Source organism: Delphinapterus leucas, chromosome 4, assembly GCF_059928025.1.
Source record: "Delphinapterus leucas isolate spDelLeu-1000000601 "Yukka" chromosome 4, BTC_Dleu_Yukka2, whole genome shotgun sequence".
Lineage (NCBI taxonomy): Eukaryota > Metazoa > Chordata > Mammalia > Artiodactyla > Monodontidae > Delphinapterus > Delphinapterus leucas.
This window is the reverse complement of record NC_143132.1, coordinates 11457672-11481804: the sequence shown is the minus strand read 5'-3', so window position 1 is coordinate 11481804 and position 24133 is coordinate 11457672. Positions and strand designations below refer to the sequence as shown.

Genomic DNA, 24133 nt, shown 5'->3' with positions numbered 1-24133 from the left:
GTATCAGTACACTACACTGCATGTATTTAAAGTGCACAGTTTGGGCTTCCGTGGTGGCACAGTGGTTAAGAATCCGCCTGCCAATGCAGGGGACACGGGTTCGAGCCTTGGCCCGGGAAGATCCCACATGCCGCGGAGCAACTAAGCCCGTGCACCACAACTACCGAGCCTGCACTCTAGAGCCTGCAAGCCACAACTGCTGAAGCCCGTGCACCTAGAAGCCGTGCTCTGCAATAAGAGAAGCCACCCAATGAGAAGCCCATGCACTGCAACGAAGAGTAAAGCCTGCACGCAGCAACAAAGACCCTATGCAGCCCCCCACAAAAAATTAATTAATTTTTTAAAAAGTGCACAGTTTGATCAGTTTTGACATATGGATATACCTGTGAAACCATGACCATTATGACGATAGCAAACATTTCCATTCCTCCCCAAAGTTTTCCTGTGCCTCTTTGTGATTTTACATTCTGTCCCTTCCTCTACTGTCATCTCCTGGCAATCACTGATTGGTTTTCTGTCACTATAGAGTAGTTAATATTTTCTGCAATTTTTACAAAAATGGAGTTATACTGTGTGTGTGTGTGTGTGTGTGTATACCTGCTTCTTTCATTAAGCATAGTAATTTTGACATTCATGCATGTTATTGCTTATAGCAACAGTTGGTTCCTTTTTATTGCTAAATAGTATTTCATTGTATGGGTATATCATTGTTTATTTATCCATTCATCAGTTGTTTGGGTTGCTAGTTTTTGGCTCTTAAAAATAAAGTTGAGGGGCTTCCCTGGTGGTGTAGTGGTTGAGAGTCCGCCTGCTGATGCAGGGGACATGGGTTCATGCCCCAATCCGGGAAGACCCCACATGCCGCGGAGCAGCTGGGCCCGTGAGCCATGGCCGCTGAGCCTGCGTGTCCGGAGCCTGTGCTCCACAACAGTACAGGCCACAACAGTGAGAGGCCCACGTACTGCAAATAAATAAATAAATAAATAAAAATAAAGTTGATATGATATGTTTAGAAATCTTCCTGTGGATAGAAATCTTCATTTCTCGTAGCTAAATATAGAGAAGTAGAGTGGCTGGGTTGAATGGTAGCTGTATAATTTTTTAAGAAAACTGTTTCCCAATGTGATTATACCATTTTACATTCCTACCAGCAGAGTCTAGCTGTTCCACATCTTTGTCTGCACTTGGTATGCTCAGTTTTTTTAATGTTTGCCATTCTAGTGGAAACATAGTGGCACATCACTTTGGTTTAGTTTCCCTAATGGCTAATGATGTTGATCACCTTTTCATGTGTTTCTTGTCCGTTTCTGAGAGTTATTTTGTGAAGTGTCTGTTCACATCTCTTATCAATTTCCTCACTAAGTTGTTTGTCTTACTATTTACTTTTAGGTTGCAAGAGTTCTTTATATATTCTGAGTACAGTTCCTTTGTCTGATGTATGTGTTGCAAATGTTTTCTCCCAGTCTGTGGCTTGCCTTTTTGTTTTCTTAAGGAGATAACATTTCACTTTGATGAAGCCCAATTTCCTGTTCTCTCTCTTTTTTAAAAAATAAATCATGCTTTTTTGTGTCCTAAGAAATTGTTGCCTAGCCCAAGGGTCACGAAGATATTCTATCTTTTAGAATTTTTTTGTGTAAAACTATATGGTTTTAAATTTAGGCCAAATTTAAATTTTGATCCATTTTGAATTAATTTTTGTGTATTTTGTGAAGTAGGATCGGTGTTCCCCACTCCCGCCTCCACCACCTCCCCATATCTAGTTGATCTACTTCAGTTTGTTGAAAAGACTTTTTTCCTCCAGTGATTTGCCATTCCCAAAAATGAATTCACCAAACATGTGTAAATCTATTTCTCAATGCTTTGTTCTATTGATCTGGTATGTCTGCCTTTACATCAGTCCCAAAAGGCCTTGGTTATTACATTGCTTTTTTAGTAAACCTTGAAATCAGGTAGAATAAATTCTCCAATTTTGTTCTTTTTAAAAATTGCTGTGGTTATTCTAGGTCCTTTGCATTTGCAAGCAAATGTCAATATCAGCCTGCCAATTTCTACTCAAAAGCCTGCTGCAGTTTTAATTGGATTGCATTGAATATATAGATCCATTTGGCGGGAATTGCCATTTTAGCAATATTGAATCTTTCTATTAACATAGTATATCTCTCCATTTATTTAGGTCTTCTTTAATTATTTTTTAAGCAATATTTTGTAGTGTTCAGCATAGAGACCTTGGCCTTGGATGTCTTTTGTTAAATTTATACCTAGGACTTTTACATTTTTTTGGCACTGCTATAAGAGGGATTGTTTGTCTTCATTTCAATTGCCAATTATTGTTCATATATAAGAATTCAGTTGATATCAACGTTTCATCCTGTGATATTGCCAAATTCATTTATTGTACTATTTTGTAGATTTCTTGGGGTTTTCTATGTAAACAATTGTATCATCTGTAAATAGAGTTTTATAGATTTTAAAAAATCTTTGTCTTTTTTTTTTTGTCTGTTTGTTTTTCTTACCTTATTTCAGGGCTAGAACCTTCAAAACAATGTTGAATAGAAGTGGTAAAAGTAGGTATCCTTGCCTTCTTCCTGATCTCTGGGGGGAGAAATTTAGTCTTTAACCTTTAACTATGATGCTAGCTATAGCTTTTTCATAGATGCCCTGTATCTGTTTGAGGAAGCTTCCTACTAATCTTAGATTCCTGAGAGTTTTTATCATCCCTAGGCGTTGAGGTTTTGTCAAGGCTTTTTTTCCCCACATTTATGGAAAAACGATTATATGAGCTTTTTGGTTTATTCTGTTAATATGGTTGATTACATTAATTTATTTTCAAATGTTAAATTAACCTTGACTTCTGCATAAACCCTTGGTTATGTTTTTGCCAATGTATATCCTTTGTTATATATTTTTGAGTTTCAGCTTTGAATTCTTCTTTGGTGAAGAATTTTTGCATATTCTTTACAGTCTTGTTCTGTAATTTTGGGGGGATACAGCTCAAAAGACGTATGACTTGTCAATTTCAAGGACATGAAGATTAAGTGAGGTGGAAAACTAAAATTTTTTGGAAAATTATCAAGCTTACCTACATAATATATTGACTGAGAAATAGTGGAAGAACAGAATAGAGCTGTAGTTTTTAAAGGGAATTGGCAGTGAGAAGTGGCCTGCTTCATCACTGGACTCACAGACTTTCAGTTCATTGTGGTGGCTTGACCACATGTGTTTTCTCTTCTCCTTCCCTGATGTCTGCCATAATCACATAGGCAGCTAAAAGATGTTAACTCCTAAGGAAAAAGATAACAGTAGAGAAGATAGTGATAGAAGATTTTTTTTAATATAAATATATGTATGTATTTATTTATTGGCTGTGTTGGGTCTTTGTTGCTGCGCGCGGGCTTTCTCTAGTAGCGAGCAGTGGCTACTCTTCATTGTGGTACACGGGCCTCTCATTGCAGTGGCTTCTCTTGTTTCGGAGCACAGACTCTAAGCGCGTGGGATTCAGTAGTTGTGGCACACGGGCTCAGTAGTTGTGGCTCGCGAGCTCTAGAGCTCAGGCTCGGTAGTTGTGGCGCAGGGGCTTAGTTGCTCTGTGGCATGTGGGATCTTCCCAGACCAGGGCTTGAACCCGTGTCCACTGCATTGGCAGGCGGATTCTTAACCACTGTACCATCAGGGAAGTCCCCAGTGACAAAAGATTTTGACAATTTTTTGTAAAGAGAAACATAACTTTGGAAAGGAGTGTTAATTTGAGTTCAGAGGTAGATAAACAGAGCCTACAAATAAAGATGAGGTCAAGCCAGCTTGTCCCAGGCCCAGAGTACTTGGAGGCTCCTGGCATTCCTAGGTTAGTTTTGCAGCTGAAAATCGAAATTCTTCAACAGTCTGTGTCTCAGACATTTTGAACCATTCTCTCCTGCACCCCAGCAGACAGGTGATTACGTCAGCCCCCTTCCTCTGGGGAGATGTGAAGAGCACTAGGCCAGAGATGCTCCAGACTAGAGGGGTGAAACATGGGGTTGAAAATAAAGGGATTGTATACAAGTCCACCCGCTGAAGTTAGGCCCCTCACTTCTTTCTCCCTTCTCCACTCCTCCCCAGAAGCCAGCTGGAATACCACATCTAGCTGAATATAGCTTCAATAGAAAAAATCTGACATTTGGAGATCTCCCAGTGAACAGGTGACTAGATATATCTGATCATCATAGGGAGAAGCCCATCAATTAATAAACCTGCCACCCATGCCCAGCTTCTGAGCATTGTTTTAGTGCCTCCGTCTTAAATATGAAGGTACATCCAAGGATCACCAGATATATGAGCAAAGCCTCAAAAGTGAAAGAGAATGACCCTAAACGAACTATCAGTGAGCAAACAAAAAAGGAATCAAATGATGCAAGAAACAGAAGAAAACTAAAGAGTAAAATGAAAAAAAAAATCAGAAGAATAAAAGACATTGTGTCCATTTAAAAAAGAGATGGAGGAGAACACTAGGAATAAATAGTTGAGAACAAGATAGAGCTTTTGGAATTTTAAAATTCCATGGACAGGGCTTCCCTGGTGGCGCAGTGGTTGAGAGTCCGCCTGCCGATGCAGGGGACGCGGGTTCGTGCCCCGGTCTGGGAAGATCCCACATGCTGCGGAGCGGCTGGGCCCATGAGCCATGGCCACTGAGCCTGCGCGTCCGGAGCCTGTGCTCCGCAACGGGAGAGACCACGACAGTGAGAGGCACGCGTACCGCAAAAAAAAAAAAAATTTCCATGGACAGATGAAATTGAATATTAGGGCAAAGGGACTGTCACTTTTTAATTCTAAATTTATCTAATTTTTTTCTGTTACTATTTAGTATTCATTTTTAACTGTGTGCATTTACCATGTTGTTTAGTTAAGCATAAGGAAAATATTAAGTTTGGATTTTTTCAGTTGGGGAAGGGGACTGGCTTGGTTTCACGTTGACTGTTCATGAGCAAATAATGCCTGATGGGGATATTTGAGCCTGGGTTTGTGTTTGGTATTCTGGGCAGACATTAGTGTAATATGCATTTTAAAGCAGCAATCGCAGACAATGTTTTTCATAAAAGCAGCACAGGCTGTGGAGTTTGCTTCCCCTGCTCAAATCCAGCTTGGTCACCAAATGTGTGATGTTGTTCTAATCACTTCGCCTCTCTGATTCTCATTTTCTTCGTGTATAGTATGGAATGGTAATATAGTACCTATGTCATAGGGCTATGATACTATGGAAAGAGATAAGGGACTTCCCTGGCGGTCCAGTGGTTAAGACTCAGCACTTCCACTGCAAGGGCACAGGTTTGATCCCTGGTCAGGAAACTATTGCGCATGATGCACAGTGCAGCCAAAAAAAACCCAAAAACGGAGAGATAAGACAGTGCACAGCATGTACTAAGTGCTCATTAAAAAGAGCAGTTGTTGTAACCATGAAGCAGATGGAGTAGTATATGTAGATGGTTAGGAAAAAGATATATTTAAAAAATAACAAATACAACAGTACAATTAATGAGATAATAGGCTGTCCCGAGCTAATAGTATCACTCCCCAGACTGAAAGCTTCTTGTTGCTGGCGAGTCTTTCGTTCACATTCCTCAGTGCCCATCATTGTACCTGGGACTGAGAAACTGCGCAGAGAAGGAATGAATGAATGAACCCTTAGTTGTAACATTCATTTGCAGTGCTATCCCCTAACTCTAGTATCAGTCTTCAGGTCATTAAGACAGCATGTTAGTGTGTTTATAAGTACCTAGGAGTGAAGTTTACATAAACTTAAATGTTGCATTTCAATTACAGACGTCCATTAGCAAGGTGAAAGTAACAGAAACATGGCTCAGTTTCCAACACCTTTTGGTGGTAAGTTTTCAAAGATTTTCCTTTTTTAATGTACTTTGGAATCGCATTTTTAAAAACTTAGTATTATGGCAAATTTCAAATATTCACGTAAGTAGAGGGAATAATATAATCAACCCATCATATAGTTTCAGTGATTATCAATCAACTAATGACCAATATAGTTTCACCTGGATTCTTTTGAGCACCTCTCATACATCAGATCATTTCATCCACAAACATTTTAGTGGGTGTTTCTAAAAGATAACACTTTTAAAGATATAACTACAATACTGTTACCACTCTTGTAAAGTTTCTAGTAATTCCTTAATGTCTTCAACTATCAAGTCAGTGTTAAAATTTTCCCTGATAGTCTAGATATTTTTCGTTGTTGTTGTTACGGTTGGTTGGTTCAAATCAGGATCCGAACAAGACACACACATTACAATTAGTTCATGTGTTTCCTAAGTTGCTTTGTTAGTGAACCCTTCTCCATCCCTGTTTTTTTGGTTTTTTGTTTTGCAGTTTATTTGTTGAGGTGACTGGGTCATTTATTCTGTACTTTTTCTTTAGACTGGATTTAAAGCATGACATTTTTGTTTTACTTTAGTTAATCTGCTTGAAACATCAATCTGCATAAGATGTGTTTTTCAGGTAATTTTCCCTGAGATTATTAGGAAAGTGTTAAATGTTGGTTTTGCTTACTGGCCAAGTTTTGTTTTGTTTTAAAGAGAGCATGCCATATGAATGAATTTCTCTTGGCAGCTGTCAAACCTAGCCACCATGAAGAGAGTAAGGCAGCATAAAGCCCCATCCCTGTGATTACATCTGTAAAAGTCTCTGTGAGATTCTAGTACAGAAGTCTGCAACCTTTTCAAAACCATTAGTCTTACTGTTTTATTTTCTGTTTTGTTTTTGTCCCCCTTCTTAGTTACTGAGCAAGTTTTTTGTTTGTTTTGTTTTGCTTGTTTGGTGGGGTTTGTTTCTGTTTGACAAATTTTGACAGGGCAATAGAAGTTGCAGGACTGTTAAGACCTGTGAGGGTAGGGATCTGATCTATTTCGGTCACCATCTTATCCCTAATGTCTAACACAGTGTGTGGCACATAGGAGGTGTTCAACAAGTCTGTTTTCAGTGACTGAATGAATTGCTGCTCTGCCTGTTGCTGTCATATCAGACCCTGCAGAGAAGGGAGATTTCAGTGTTTAGACATTTTGCTTGTATGCTAGGCACCTTCACATACTGTCTGTTCCCACCTTTTGGGAAAATGTCTGAACTTTTGAAAACCTTCTACCTGTGTAATCTAGAGTTATTTGGTGAATTTGTTTGAGAAAACCTAACACTAAAGTGAGGAAAATCCCAGAAACAAGGGGATATCTGGTCAGTCCAAGAACTGAAACTGAAGGACTTAAACCCTGTTCCCTCTGGTTTGCCGTTGTTTTTTTCAGGATACCCATTTTTAAAAACAGCTTCAGTGAGTTATAATCTACATGCCATAAAATTCACTACAATCTAGTATTTGAATATTTTTATCACTCCAAAAAGATTTTCATGGAATCACATAGGATACTAATTTAGTGAAGCTCAATTTTTCCATAACTTTCACTTGTGGCATTTAAGATATCTGAAAATACTGTTTTAAATTAGACTATTGATTTGTAAATCAGTCTGTTTATGTAAATAAATGATGATTATTAACATGTCTTCATACAGTCCTGCTAACTACAGGGTTATAGGACAAGTTTTTAAAAAAAAAGTTTGTGCTAATATCTTTTTCTTTTTTTGGCCTGCTTTACTCTTAATTTTCTTTTTTTCCCCTTTCTTTAAAAAATTTTTATTGGCATATAGTTGATTTACAATGTTGTGTTAGTTTCTGTTGTACAGCAAAGTGAATCAGTTATACATATACATATGTCCACTCTTTTTTAGATTCTTCTCCATATAGGTCATTACAGAGTATTGAGAAGAGTTCCCTGTGCTATACAGTAGGTCCTTATTAGTTGTCTGTTTTATATATAGTAGTGTGTATATGTCTACTCTTAGCTTTCTAACTTTATATTCAAAACTTCCAAGGACAAACAGATGTTAACTTATCAAATCATTTATAACATACCGACAGTATCTTAAGGTATTATGGAAACTGTGCGTGTGAGCACTTTGTTTTTCTTTTCTCATTGAATAATTTCTTTGTCTTTTCTTTGGATTGTAGGTAGCCTGGATATTTGGGCCATAACTGTAGAGGAAAGAGCAAAGCATGATCAACAGTTCCATAGTTTAAAGCCAATATCTGGATTTATTACTGGTAATTAGAGTCAGTATTTTTACATTTTTACTTATCATAGTGCATATATCTGTGGAAAATCTATTATGCAGAGCGAAGGTGGGCACATGTGATCTAGGGTACACTTTGCCTCTTTTGCCTTAACCTGGAGTCTGTATTTTTACAGTTGCTTCTCTTCCAATGCACTCAAGTCTTTTTTTGCAGTTTTTAATGAATGCCAAGTCACTGTTTTAGGCATATCACTGTTGGGAATTGTTTAAGATTAATGGACCACATTCTTTAAGTAATTGTAGCATTGGACTGTGGTCCTTGAGCAAAAGCACTTCCTTAATTCTGATCTTGAACTGGCTTGAGTAAATTAACAGATTATGAACATTAAAAAAATTTTTTCTTATTGCTATGTCCTAAAAGATCCTTTTGTACTTTGCGTTTTCTAATCTCTTTCCTGTTTGATTACTCTTCAGGAATTAGCTTTAGAAAAAATGGGATCTAGATTTCCTGGGAACTTGCTTTTGTGTGTATTTGTTTCACTTCTCTTTAATTTACTAATTCTTAGTCCTCGATGTGATTCTTTTAATCATTGTTACTAACTCTCCATAAATATGTTAGAAGTACCAAAAATCTGAAGTGTAGGTAAATGAGAATGGCAAAGAACTCTTTTGTAAAGTAGAAGTATGGGTCATCAGTTTCTTGAGGATTTCTGTAGGTTCACTTCGTTGTAATCTGTAGCTGTTACCATCTTAATTACTAGCAGATTAATTAAAGTGGACAATCTACCCCTACACAATGGTAGGCCCTTTTTGAGATGATTTTTTTTTTAAGTGTTACATTCTAAAGTCAGTGCTGATGGATTCATTTTACTGTTATTTATAAACTTATCATTTGGCTTTTAAAATGTATTCAGTTCAGTATTTACAGGATTATTAACCTCTTTCTTTTTGTAATTTTGCCATAAGTGGTTTTCTGTCAGCTGCTGTTTTCTTCTAAAACTTTTTCCATTTCATTTACAGGTGATCAAGCTAGAAACTTTTTTTTTCAATCTGGGTTACCTCAACCTGTTTTAGCACAGATATGGTAAGTTGGAACTTCATACAAGCAGAAGGTTATAAACTAGTCCAGTAATATCTAATCTTAATTTCTTAAGTTACAGAGGAGAACATGTATTTCTAGTCTGAAATACCCCACTACTTCTTACCAGAGAAGTACTTCTGAAAAGTGTCTTTCTGGTATGGAACTTTAAAAAAAAAAAAAAAAAAAAAGTGGTGACATTTGCAAGGTAACTGTTACAAAGTTGAATTTCCAGTTGAGAAATCTACATTTTGATATTTTCTCACCACTTTGGTTTTTTTGTTTGTTTGTTTTCTGGGGGTTTTTTGGCCACACCATGCTGGAGTGTGGGATCTTAGTTCCCCACCAGGGATTGAACCCATGCCCCCTGCATTGAGAGCACAGAGTCTTAACAACTGGACTGCCAGGGAAGTCCCTTTCTCACCACTTTGTTTTACCTTCATCCACATCACCCATATTCATCTAAATGGTCCACATTTCCTGCTTTATCATGTGATAGTTCTGTATCTTTCATTGAATAAAAAGTAAAGAAGATATTTGAGGTTAATAATGGAATAACCAGTGAAAGAGTGAAATAACCAGTATTCATTACAGTGTTGTGCAAGGTGAGCACATACAAAATATTGTTGAATCTCTTGATTAACTAGCACAAATAAGTGTTCAGTCTTTTGAAACCACAGGAAAGAAAGAGAATGAATGAAAAAGACTGGCAAATACAGTTTTGGGTTCTAGGTTTATGACTTTGGGAAGCCGTGCTGAATTCTTTGGCCAAGAAGCCACGTTTTCCTGCAGTGTATGGTTCTTACAGTTAGTGCATCATTTCCCTGGGTTCGTTAGTGTCGCGGTGGCAGCTTGTTATGGTGAAAAGAACACATGATTTGTAGTTGAATCCCATCTGTACTACTTTCTATCTTTCTGATTTGGAACATGTACTTACCCCCCCCCAGCCTCAGTTTTCACATCTAGAAAATGGGAAGACACTTGTTTCCTTACAGGGTTATTGAGTGGATTAGCAGAGAAACTGTATGTAAAGGACTTAGTGTGGGCCCTGGCACATAATAGAGCCTCAAAACAAAACCCCAGAAAGGTACTGAGCTGGCCAAAAATGTTCGTTCGGGTTTTTCTGTAAGATGTTACGGAACGCAAAAATAAAGATTGACATAGTTCCTTGTTGCCTTTAAGCAGAGTCTACAGAACATAGTCTAAGCTTGATTATAAGTGTTGTCAGTATGAAAATCATTTACTATGTTCTGAAATAGCAAAACTTTCATGGGAAATTATATATTATTTGTGTGTGGATTTATTTGAATTGAAATTAAATGGTATCAGATTCCTGTGCTTTTTTTGGTGTCTGCTTTATTTTCTTTTTCCTGGTTGTCAGCATATGGGCTGCCAGACTGTCTCTTTCAACTATGATACCCTTTTAGTGCTAATGTCTCATCTACTTTGAAGTAGAAAATTCAGATAACCAAGGTTTTTGGAATTACTTTTATTATTATTATTTTTTAATTAATTAAATAATTTTTGGCTGCGTTGGGTCTTCGTTGCTGCGGACAGGCTTTCTCTAGCTGTGGTGAGTGGGGGCTACTCTTCGATGCAGTGCACAGGCTTCTCATTGCAGTGGCTTCTCTTGTTGCGGAGCACGGGCTCTAGGTGCACAAGCTTCAGTAGTTGTGGCACGTGGGCTCAGTAGTTGTGGCGCACGGGCTTAGTTGCTCCACGGAATGTGGGATCTTCCTGGACCAGGGATCAAACCCATGTCCCCTGCATTGGCAGGTGGCTTCTTAACCACTGTGCCACCAGGGGAGTCCCTGGAATTACTTTTAAAGTAAAGTAAAAGAGAGACACACACTCACACACACACACACACACACACACACACAGAAGGAACACTTATGTACTTCTGAGCACAGGGACGCTGACCTGTTGGTTAAGTGCCTAAGTCTAAATGCAAGAAACTTGTGACATCTGTGTTAAATTTCTTTTTGCTTTGTGTTCTGCTGTGTGATTGTTTTTCACACCATCAGCCAAGATCACTCACTAGAATCTTCCTTTCCCAGACTTATCTTCCTTCACTGAATTCTGCTTTTATACTGTATTCCCAACCTATAAAGGTTCATTCAAGAAGCAGTCTTGTGATGAATACTCTGCTGCAAGGAAATCTATAATAAATTAACATTTATTCATTCAACAGTGGAAAAATATTTATCAGATGTCTACTATGGGCCTGTGCCTGTTGTAGGTGCTGGGAATACAGCTGTGAATAAAACTGACAAAATTTGTGCTTTCATCGAAATTGCAATCCAGTGGAAGGAGATGGTCAATAACAGCATAAAAACTGTCACATGTTAATAAGTGTAATGGAGAAAAATAAAGTATTATTTAGTAAATTTCAGTTCTTTCAATTAAGACAGTTAATTTTTTTTTTGTTTTTTTGGGGTTTTTTGTTTGTTTTTTTTTTAACCAGAGTATACCAAAGTCATTTTTACCAACTTATTCTTTTCATTGTGAAAATTTTTTAACAGTGAATATAATGAGTCTGCAGACTTAGGTTAAATCAAAAGTGTTCTTTGTCTTTAATTTTTTTCTGACATTTTGTTAAATAAATTTGTGATGGCATATTTTACTTTCATCAAGAATTGCTATCAGGGGAAAAAAACCAAAATGAAACACACCTCTAAGAATCTTTTCCCAAAAGCAATATCTCTGAAAAGTCGTTGGAAATTTCTCGAGCCACAGGTGTCCTGCTAAGATGCTGGAATGGTGTGGTGCAGAGTGTGAGGAACATCTGTCTTTTGACACCAGCTCTGATGCTTCTTCACTTTGTAAGCTTGAGCAATACTTCACCTCTTCAAATTTCGGTTTATAAATTTATAAATAACAGCTGACCTAATGAAATAGTTTTCCCTCCCTATCTCTCATGCTAATCTTGTGTTCTCATGTGGTTTTTCTGATGGGATCACAGGGCAAGTCCAGTGCCACTTTTGGTAGAGAGAGGAGTGGGTTTGAGTCTAAAATTTTAGGCAGTCCCTGTGTCATTCCTCTGGGGAAGAAGAAAATTTTGGATTGAGAATTAGGACCTTTTTCTAGTTTCTCTTTCTCTCTGGGCCTTACTTTCATTTGCTGTGGACCATTCAGAAGTATGAGTGATGTGCACAGCTGGGAAATATCTGTTGGAATCCATGTAGAAGTTATATTCCAGTTAATTAATTTATGAGCTTTGGAACTATAACCTACTAATACTTTGGAACTACCTATCTCTCCAACCCAGTTTCCAATTAAGAATACAGGAAAACTTGAATTCTCCCTCAGAATGGAGTCAAGTCAGTGTGTGTAATGCCAAATTATAACTGTGGCCAAAGATAATATATCTTCCTAGAAATTGTCTTGCTAATAAGGAACTGGAAGGAACAGGGCCAGTATCCTATATCGTTTTGGCAGCTTAAATGCTTAACATTGTTGCAACCTTGATCTGGTGTGGAGACAGAGAAGAAGAAAGCAGAGGGCAATGGACAAGAGCCTTGAAGGCAGAGGAAAGCAGAGGTGGAATGAGGACTTTGGAATCAGAGGCAGTAGGTAGGGGCCACAGAAATGGGGATTAGAAGCTCTTAAGGAGAGAAATGAGGGGAAGAGAGGCAGCACCACCTAGAAATGGGCCCCAAGAGGAGGAGGAAGCCAGAGGCATAAGGGCAGAAATTAGAACATCTTGGTGATCTGGCTCAAGGATGGGGCAGGGGGCAAGGCAAACGCCTGTGTGACACCTTTGGATGCTATCTTAGGATACCACTGAGCATATGTCAGGAGGGCCTTCAGCCCCCAGCAAGATCAGTTTGCCAAAGTCATTTACCCCCAGAAAAAGTCATCCTGGACATTCCTGAGTCTTCACCATCTCAGTTCATGGCATTGAGCATCTACCCGGCTGCTGGAAGCCGTGCCTGATTCCTCTCTTTTCCTTACCCTACGCAACCAATCCATCAGCAGGTACTTTTGACTCCATTTACAGACTGTATCCCCAATCTGGCCATTTCTTTCTGTATCCTTTGCTACCATCCTAATTTGTCATAGTGGGCCTAATAGCTGGGCCCACTATTCGAGCGTTCTGACTGGAGTCTCTCACACTTGCCTGTTTAGATTCCATTCTCCAAACAGCACCCCAACAATCTTTTGAAAAAGTAAATCCGTTTAAAACTCTCCATTGATAAGAAAACCAAAGTCATGACCAAGGCCACAAGGCCCAATATGATCTGGCTCTTGCTTTTTCCCTCTTCTCTTATTTTGTACCACTCCCTTCCTCAGTTTTTGCACTCTGGTTTCACTGACCTTTTTTCTATCTTTAAATGGGTTCCTTTGGCCTCAGGGTCATTGCACTTGGCATTTTCTCTTCCTATCATGCAACTCTTCTAGATCCTCACATATTTGGCCTTCAGGTTTTGGTTCATCTCCCCAGAGAAGGGCTTTCTGACCACTAATCTAAAGCAGTTCCCTCTCCCCACCTGCTCTGAAGAACATCTTCTCTTTCCCATCACCTTGCTTTATTTCTTCTTTTTAAAAATAAATTTATTTATTTTATTTATTTATTTTTGGCAGCATTGGGTCTTCCTTGCTGTGTGCTGGCTTTCTCTAGTTGCGGCAAGCGGGGGCTACTCTTCGTTGCGGTGCGCGGGCTTCTCGTTGCGGTGGCTTCTCTTGTGGAGCACGGGCTCTAGACACGCAGGCTTCAGTAGTTGTGGCACACAGGCTCATTGCAGACTGTAGAGCGCAGGCTCAGTAGTTGTGGTGCACGGGCTTAGTTGCTCTGCAGCATGTGGGATCTTCCTGGACCAGGGCTTGAACCCATGTCCCCCCTGCATTGGCAGGCGGATTCTTAACCTCTGCGCCACCAGGGAAGGCCTTGCTTTATTTATTAATAGCACTTACCGTGTGGAATAATCTGATTAGTTTTCTTGTTGAGTGTCTGCTTGTACTGAAACAAGCTCTGAGGGCAGGAACCTTGCCTGTCTTTTTCTTAGTTGTAAGCCTAGTTCCTGGATAGAGACCTTAGTAGGTGACCTGTTCAAAAATATTTGTTGGAGAAATCCCTGGTGGTCCAGTGGTTAGGACTCTGTGCTTTCACTGCGGTGGTCTAGGTTCAATCGGCCAAAAAAAAAAAAAAACTTCGGATGAATAAACAGATGAGTGAGTGACTGGGCCCGGTTAATCTGCACAGTGGGAGGTGAGCAGCCTGTGATGAGCCTTTGTGGATGAAGTAGGCTCCTAAAGGAATCTGTTGGCTTCAGTTCTGGTGTAGTGAATGAGACTGAGCGAGAGGAGGCCCGCCTTTTTTCTCTGAATCCTATGATACAAACAAGATAGTTTCAGAATTTCTATACTCCCATCCACCACAAACAACAAACCTATTCAATGGCGTTCAAGGTTACTTCATAGTTCTTTTGTTTATAGCCTGAGGATATATGAAGTACTGTGTTCAGAAGTTATTTAGATTAGTTTTTTTCCCTTCTTCCTATGTGGACATGTTACTTATTTAAAATACTATTAGGTTGATTTGGTTTTTTGCTTGTTTTTTTGTTTTTAATTAATTTTTATTGGAGTATAGTTGATTTACAATGTTGTGTTAGCTTCAGGTGTACAGAAAAGTGTATCAGTTATACATATACATATATCCACTCTTTTTTAGATTCTTTTCCCATATAGGCCATTACAACATACTGAGTAGAGTTCCCCATGCTATACAATAGGTCCTTATTAGTTATCTATTTTATATGTAGTCGTGTGTACATGTCAATTCCAGTCTCCCAATTTATCCCCCCCCCCTTGGTTTATATGTTTTTGTTTTTATTTAGTTTAGGGATCTGCTCTCATCTTTGTGAACTTAATTTATGTTTTGAATATGTAACACATTAACAAGATTCCAAAAACTAAACCCTACAAAAGTGTGAACTCTGAGAAGTGTCACTTGCTGTCCTGTTGTTTCATCCCATTCCCACTTATTTTATTAGCTTCTTATTATCCTTTCTTTGTTTATTTCTGTGGGAAAAAACATGTCCATAATATGTGTACAAATTTATATTTAAATTATTTCCTCTTCCTTCTACTTTGAAAGTAACCTCCTATAAATGTTCTTTTGTTCTTTGCTTTTCTCACTTAACAGTGTATCCTAGAAATCGCTCATAACATTCCATAGAGATCTTCCTCATTTTCTTTTTACAGTTATATAATAGTTATTGTTGAAGATATACCATAGTTTATTCAGCTAATTTCCTGTGTTTTCTGCATTTGGGTTATTTCTAATATTTTGCAATTACAGATAATGCAGCAAAGAATGAGTTAAAGCATGTTTTTTTCCTTTGTTTTTTGGGTTTTTTTGTGGTACGCGGGCCTCTCACTGTTGTGGCCTCTCTCGTTGCGGAGCACAGGCTCTGGACGCGCAGGCTCAGTGGCCATGGCTCACAGGCCCAGCCACTCTGCGGCATGTGGGATCTTCCCGGACTGGGGCACGAACCCGTGTCCCCTGCATCGGCAGGCGGACTCTCAACAGCTGCGCCACCAGGGAAGCCCAAAGCATGTATTTTTGTATTGTTGGAAGTGTATCTTCAGGGTGAATTCCTAGGATTGAATCACTGTGTCAAAGAGTAAATGCATATGTAGTTCTGTAGGTGTGGCCAGATTTTCCTACACTTGGAGTTGAAGCACTTTTTCCCGCTGACAGTATGTAAGAGTGCTATGTGGTTTATTTGTACAAATCAAACAGAAAACTTACCCTTAGTATTCAGCATACTCGTGGACCTTTCCTCATCTCAGCCATGCCTGTTATATATAGATTTTTTTTTAATTTTATTTATTTTTAGCTGCATTGGGTCTTCATAGCTGCGTGCGGGCTTTCTCTAGTAGCAGCGAGCAGGGGCTACTCTTCATTGCAGTGCGCAGGCTTCTCATTGTGGTGGCTTCTCTTGCTGAAGAGCACAGGCATTAGGTGTGCAGTCTTCAGTAGTTGTGGCACATGGGCTCAGTAGTTGTGGCTCGCGGGCTCTAGAGCACAGGCCCAGTAGTTGTGGCGCATGGGCTTAGTTGCTCCTAGGCACGTGGGATCTTCCCGGAACAGGGCTTGATCCTGTGTCCCCTGCATTGGCAGGTGGATTCTTAACAGCTGCGCCACCAGGGCAGTCCTTATATATAGATTTTAATATCAGACTAAACACTGTATTTAAGATCAGTTTGTTTTCAGGAGTCATAGATAGCTATTTTGTCTTATTTTTTTATTAAAAATATTTTTTATCATACTTTCTTTTTAACTTTGGAAGTTTTGTGAATTTAATTTCAGGATCCCCAGACTTTTAGTTAGTCTTTTGGGGAGATTATTAGAAATGAGTAAACTGGGCTTCCCTGGTGGCGCAGTGGTTAAGAATCCGCCTGCCAATGCAGGGGACACGGGTTCGAGCCCTAGTCTGAGAAGATCCCATATACTGCGGAGCAACTAAGCCCGTGCGCCACAACTACTGAGCCTGCGCTCTAGAGCCCGCGAGTCACCACTACTGAGCCCACGTGCCACAACTACTGAAGCCCGCACGCCTAGAGCCCATGCTCCGCAACAAGAGAAGCCACCACAATGAGAAACCTGCGCACCACAACGAAGAGTAGCCCCCGCCCACTGCAACTAGAGAAAGCCCATGCGCAGCAACGAAGACCCAACACAGCCAAAAATAAATAAATAAATAAAATAAATTATAAAAAAACCTTTCATTAAAAAGAAAGAAATGAGTAAACTGAGAAATAACTATAAATAAGAGATGAACTGGACAGCAGAGCTGAAATCATATTTTGCAGAGATTTGAGAAATTGAATTCCAGATCTACTCCAGTATATTAGGAGGGGGTGGGGAGAGTTGAGCTTTGTAGGAGTAACTGCTATAGTTCTAAAAGACCTTTGAGTTTTTACTACAAAGTAGTCCCAACAGTTATATTCTGTTAGTTGAGCAAAATAATTTTTTTAAAAAGGTCACACAAAATTGTCAAAAAAGTTTTGGAATTTTGGTGGATGTCTAGAACCTGAGCATTATGTGTTTCCTCTCCTCTCCTGTTGAGGCTTCTCCTAATTAAACCATTACTAGAAAGTCTCTTCTCTCATAACCTACTCATTATCCCACACTGGGTATTTTTGTTTCTCTCTAGAAAACATATTTTGGGGACAGTAGTGTGGGGAATAGGGAGTGGGAATCTATCTGCCTGATTTTTTTTTTTTTTAAGTATGCATGTCAGTGTTGATTGTTGGGAGGTTTTTTTTTATCCATGAAAACCATTTGAAATAGCTGAATATCTTTTTAAAAATATTTTGGGGACGTCCCTGGCAGTCCAGTGGTTAAGACTTGGTGCTTCCACTGCAGGGGGCACAGATTCGATCCCTGGTTGGGGAACTAAGATCTCTCATGCTGCGTGGTGACGCAAAAAAAAAAAAAATTTGGTAAAAGAGAGAAAGCTCACCATTTCATTTTATTGATTTAGTTTCCTTTATAAAACCTGAAAAACAGTACAAACATAAAGCAGCCGGAGACCAGTCTCAATTATGATCGTAGACACAGAAAATCAAAACAAAATCTTAGCAAATAGAATTCCACAATGTACAAAAACTATGACCAACTTGAGTTTATGCCAGGGGTGCAAGATTGGTTCAGAATCAAGGAATTCCCTCAACATTATTATATCAGGAGATAAAAGGAAAAAGAAAATGTGGGATCAGATCAGCAGATGCTGACTAAGCATTTGATAAAAAGTATAGTAACCATTTCTAATAAGTAGAAAAGGGAACCGCTTAAATATGTCAGATTACTTTCTAAAAATCAGTACCAAATATTATTCTAAACAATGAAACACTGTAGTCATTTTTTAAAAAAAAACCATTTAATTTAAACTCAAAACCAAGCAGGGATGCTCACTTAGTAATGTCATAGAGGCAGTAAGACCAACAGGAAAGAGGAATGGTGGGGACTTCCCTGGTGGTGCAGTGGTTAAGACTCTGAGCTCCCAATGTAGGGGGCCCGGGTTTGATCCCTGGTCAGGGAACTAGATCCCACATGCCGCAACTAAGGAGCCCATGTGCCACAACTAAGGCCCGGTGCAACCAAATAAATAGAAGTAAATATTTATTTATTTACAATAAAAAGGAATGGTATAAATATTGGAAACGAAAGATAACTCTCTTTTTTGCTAGTTTTGTGATTGTGTAAGATTCACAGAAGTTTGGTAAGATTGCTCAATACACCCAGCATAAATGATTATTAAAAGCAAAATTCTTCTCTATGCTTGAAATAAGCACCTAAATATGGAAATGGGGGACATGTTCTATTTAGAAGAGTGACAGAAATGATAAAATTCCTAAGAACACATTTAACAAGAAAAGTAGTTACTTATATGAAGGAAGTGATGTAATCTTATTAAAGGAAATATTAGAACTGAACATACTATTTTTCTGAACTAACTATCATAAAAATGTCAGTTCTCGGGCTTCCCTGGTGGCACAGTGGTTGAGAGTCCACCTGCCGATGCAGGGGACACGGGTTCGTGCCCCAGTCTGGGAGGATCCCACATGCCGCGGAGCGGCTGGGCCCGTGAGCCTTGCCCGCTGAGCCTGCGCATCCGGAGCCTGTGCTCCACAACGGGAGAGGCCACAACAGTGAGAGGCCCGCGTACCGCGAAAAAAAAAAAAAAAAAAAAGTCAGTTCTCTAAAAATTCATGTATCTAATGCAGTTCCATTTTGATTTTCATTAGAGTTGTTTATAGAATAGATAAATTAAAAGTTAATAGGGAAAAAGAAATGTCTGTGAATGGCCAAACAAGTTTTTGTGTTTTTTTTTATTGGAGTATAGTTGATTTACAATGCTGTGTTGGTTTCAGGTGTACAGCAAAGTGAATCGGTTATACATATAAATATATCCACTCTTTTTTAGATTCTTTCCCCATATAGGCCATTACAGAGTATTGAGTAGAGTTCCCTGTGCTATACAGTAGGTCCTTATTAGTTATCTGTTTTATATATAGTAGTTTATATGTGTCAATCCCAATCTTCCAATTTATCCCTCCCCCCGCCCTTACGCCCTGGTAACCATAACTTTGTTTTCTACATCTGTGACTCTATTTCTGTTTTGTAGATAAGTTCATTTGTACCCTTTTTTTAGATTCGACACGTAAGCGACATCACATGATATTTGTCTTTCTCTGTCTGACTTACTTTACTCAGTATGACAATCTCTAGGTCCATCCAACAAGTTTTTTTTAAAAAAGCCTTGCCAGATACCAGAACATACCATAGAGTCAGTGGGATCAGATTATTGTCACATTGACCTGGGAATTGTTCAGTCAGAGTAGATAATCCAGAAATAGATCTCCTTTCATATGGACATTTAATGAACCCCCAAAATATTTCTTTTTACTTCAATGAGAAGAGGATGGATTGGTTAATAAACATTGCTGGGAACCCTAGGTATCCACCTGAAGGAAATCTGGTTGAACCCTGGGGTAACATACCACACACATATATGCAATTACAGTTGGTTTAAAGATTGAAATGTAATAAAGTAATACCATCTTAGAAAAGAAAGCTATGTGATAAAAGAAATATTTTACACATATAAAAATGTAGAATTTCTGTATGCTAAAGATATTACACACAAAATGGACAGAGTTTTAAAAAATCTTTCAACAACTGACAGATAAACAGTTGGTATGTAATATACAATGAGTGCTTTTAAACTGACAAGGAAAAGACATGCAGTCCATCAGAAGACTTGGCAAAGGATGTGAATGAGCAGTTCATGGAAGCACGAGTCCAAGTGCCCAAGAAACATGGCAAGCGATGCTCAAGGCCACTAGAAATGAGTGAAATTCAGATTCCACTGGTGTGGTATGCTGAAGGCGGTCATTGACCACAGGAGGCCTGGGGCACTCCTATCTGAGGCAGAAGGGTGGTTTCTGTAGCCATGGGGTTCCCTTTATGACTTTATGACCATTAAAATTTTTCCTGAAGAATAGTGTTGACTATTACAATTCTTAACATTTTTAAAGACTTTTGATCTTTGTTGTATTATTACACTTTTTACTGTGCCTCATGTTTTCTTACTTTGAGTTAACTCTAGAAATGTAGGGTTATTTTCTATGTAGCTTAATTTTCTTTTGAGGACACAATCTTTATGTGGCTCATTTAAAACATTGCCAATGATGGCATTGTAATTGGAGTAGCTGGTCTTAACATTTGAAGTTTCAAATAAAACTTTTCTTAAGAAAGGTTTAAAAAATAAATCCTTATGCCCTTAAAATCTAGACTTCAACAAATGAAATCTGAATGAACATATTTTGTGCAGAAGAGGTTAAATCATGAATATGCACAGTTTCAGTTAGCAAAAATGTAGTTTCCAGTTGCAAGTACAAACCCCTTTCTTCCTTTCTCTTACTCTTATTTGAGAGAAATGCTTTACATAATAACTCATTGGAAGTTGACTTGACCATTTGTTTGAGTACCACTTTCAAATAGTAACTGCATTTGTAAGGTCATTTAATGAATTTCCAGAGCTTTGAAAGTATGCTAGTATTATAGTATAGTAGAGCATAGTGTGTCACATCCCCATGGTGAGGTTTGTAGAACCCCACAGAGGAGTTGATGCAATCTAATCAAGTATCTAGAAATAAACTCTGTTTCTAAATACTTTTTTCCTCCTAATAGCTTTATTGTCACATAATTCACATAACAAAAGTCGCAGTTTTAAAGTGTATAGTTCATTAGTTTTTAGTCTTTCCAGAATTGTGCAACCATCACCACTACCCAGTTTAGAACATTTTTATCACTCCAGAAAGAAACCCCATTTGATGTCCATGGTATATATCCTGACATTCTGACTGAAAATTACCATGTGTATCGTAAAAGTAGAGAGTAACACAATAAAACATATTTCATATTTATATAAAACCTTTTCAGTTTTTCCCTACAGCTTGGTAAACAAGTTTTGTTTTGTTTCGTTTTCCCCGGGACCGAGGGAGCTGATTATTTAGTTTTTGTGTGGGTGGGAGTGGTGGTTTGGGAAAGGTTCTTTTAAGGTCACAGTCATTCTAAGCCCATGCTGTTGGTTTGCAGGGCGCTTGCTGATATGAATAATGATGGAAGAATGGATCAAGTGGAGTTTTCCATAGCTATGAAACTCATCAAACTGAAGCTACAAGGATATCAGCTCCCCTCCGCACTTCCCCCTGTCATGAAACAGCAACCAGTTGCTATTTCTAGTGCACCAGCGTTTGGTGAGTCTGAAAAGGAATTGGTTCCTATATTTCATTACATGTTTTTAAAATAAATATTTCCCTTCTCCCACCCTCCTCTCTCAGTCTGTAGCATTGTGAAATTCTAGGAGGTATTCTGTCTGAAAAATGATGGCCCTGTGCAGAAAGATAATGATGGAAGGGAAGAAGCATGGTCACATTCTAACCCTGGGATGAGAGTAATCAAAATGAAAGCAAATAAATAAATTTCACAGCTTACATCTCAACCAATACAAAGGCCTGGGATGAATATTAAAAATACCTGAATTGGGGGCTAACTCCATAGCATACAATATATGAATTAATCATCCCACTGTAACAAGTTTGATATCTTTGAGTCATTGGCTTATGAAAAATTAGACTGAGATTTAATTTTGTACTTTATAAAAATGTGGACTAAGTTCTAGTCATATAAACCTCACTGCAGGATGCATGTGTGTGTAATCTGTGAGGTGTAGTGCCCTCTGTTACGTTTCACAGGACTCAGCTATCCAATTGATTTCTATAACAATGCAGAATAAAACTCAGGTCACTTTGAAATTAAGATTAATCTTTTTTTTAAAAACATCTTTATTGGAGTATAATTGCTTTACAATGGTGTGTTAGTTTCTGCTTTATAACAAAGTGAATCAGCTATACATATACATATATCCCCATATCTCCTCCCTCTTGCATCTCCCTCCCACCTGCATCTCCCTCCTACCCTCCCTATCCCACCCCTCTAGGTGGTCACAAAGCACCAAGCTGATCTCCCTGTGCTATGCGGCTGCTTCCCACTAGCTATCTATTTTGCGTTTGGTAGTGTATATATTAGTCCATGCCACTCTCTCACTTCATCCCAGCTTACCCTTCCCCCTCCCCATGTCCTCAAGTCCATTCTCTACATCTGTGTCTTTATTCCTGTCCTGCCCCTAGGTTCTTCATAACCCTTTTTTTTTTTTTAAGATCCCATATATATGTGTTAGCACATGGTATTTGTCTTTCTCTTTCTGACTTACTTCACTCTGTATGACAGACTCTAGGTCCATCCACCTCACTACAAATAACTGAACTTCGTTTCTTTTTATGGCTGAGTAATATTCCATTGTATATATGTGCCACATCTTCTTTATCCATTCAAGATTAATCTTTTTTGATTCATTTAAAAACTAGCTCCCCTGCCTTTTTGTATTGGGGTGGGGGAGAGGATTTCTATAAACTTCAGCCTCCAGTGACTCACATATGCCAAAGATTTTCAAGGAAATTCGTATTATATATTTTAAAAATGATTTATGAACATTACCCACCAAAAGAAATAAATGTTTCCGTCTTGGGAAGATACCACCCATTACCCTCTAACCTGAGAATCAGAGCCCTAGATTCTATTTCTACCTTTACTATTAAACTCAACCTTGAAATTGAGCTTGACTAACTTTTCTGTGCCTTAGTTTCTTCACTTTAATATAAAGTACAAAGTTTACCATATGTATTCATTCTCTCACCTTGTAGAAATGGTCATTCTTAATTTAAATTTGGTTCTCACCCTTTAAAAAATTGTAGATGGGGCTTCCCTGGTGGCACAGTGGTTGAGAGTCCGCCTGCCGATGCAGGGGACATGGGTTCGTGCCCCGGTCTGGGAAGACCCCACATGCCGCGGAGCTGGGCCCGTGAGCCGTGGCCGCTGAGCCTGTGCGTCCGGAGCCTGTGCTCCGCAACGGGAGAGGCCACAGCAGTGAGAGGCCCGCGTACCGCAAAAAAAAAAAAAAAAATCGTAGACGGAAAAGTGATTGAAAACAGTTTTAAGAAACAAACATGTTTTCCTCATAAAATATATTATAATCTGATTTTCCCTTCTTATTTGCTGGTGGAAAAAAATGGAGAAAATGTGTATTGTCTTGTGCCATTTTGTAACATGGCTTTCTCAGGAAAAAGACCACTTTGAATTGTAATATTTCCTCAGATAACGCAGTATGGGTGTGAGGACCATTGTTAGTTCAGTATTGTTTTGATCCTATGTGATTTTTTTTTTTTTTTTGCGGTACACGGGCCTCTCACCGCTGCGTCCTCTCCCGTTGCGGAGCACAGGCCCCGGACGCGCGGGCTCAGCGGGCATGGCTCATGGGCCCAGCCGCTCCGCGGCACGCAGGATCCTCCCGGACTGGGGCACGAACCCGTGTCCCCTGCATCGGCAGGCGGACTCTCAACCACTGCGCCACCAGGGAAGCCCCTATGTGATTTCTTAGTTAAAGGAGCTTATTAAACATTTTAACGATTCTCAATGGAAAACATGAATAAAACACTCTAAAGTATTAGCAATCTGCCATACTTAGAGTCCTCAGTTTTCAGTTGCAATGGGCAAGTAGTCATTTATGATTGATAATTAACATAAATTTCTTATTCTCTCACCTCCTTAGTACTATAGCCAAATACCATTTAATTTATAGAAAGCTTATCTTTATGGTTCTGTTTACTTGCTTTATTATACATCTGAAGGTAACACTTAAATTGGGCAAGTACACCAAAGCTACAGGAATCTTTTCCTGGCTTTCAATTTGTTGCCACCATTTTAGTCCTGCAGGTGGTAAAGCGTCTCCTATGGGCAAGGATTTCCCAGGGAGGTCCCAGCAATCTCCGTTAAGTGCAGTGTCTTCCTCCTTTGGAAGGTCTTTTTATGTTTAAAGT

The 24133-nt window shown here is 38.9% G+C and overlaps 1 protein-coding gene across 1 annotated transcript in view; it reads left to right on the top strand.

The window, feature by feature from the left end:
* The first annotated feature begins 2572 nt into the window (after positions 1–2572).
* ITSN1 (intersectin 1) overlaps positions 2573–24133 on the top strand; it is a 172675-nt gene continuing 151114 nt past the window's right edge. Inside the window, exons 1-4 of the mRNA XM_022552996.3 lie at positions 2573–5853; positions 8039–8131; positions 9121–9184; positions 21294–21454. Coding sequence (XP_022408704.1) covers positions 5826–5853; positions 8039–8131; positions 9121–9184; positions 21294–21454 — 346 coding nt within the window. The 5' untranslated portion in view covers positions 2573–5825. The remainder of the gene's footprint in view (positions 5854–8038; positions 8132–9120; positions 9185–21293; positions 21455–24133) is intronic.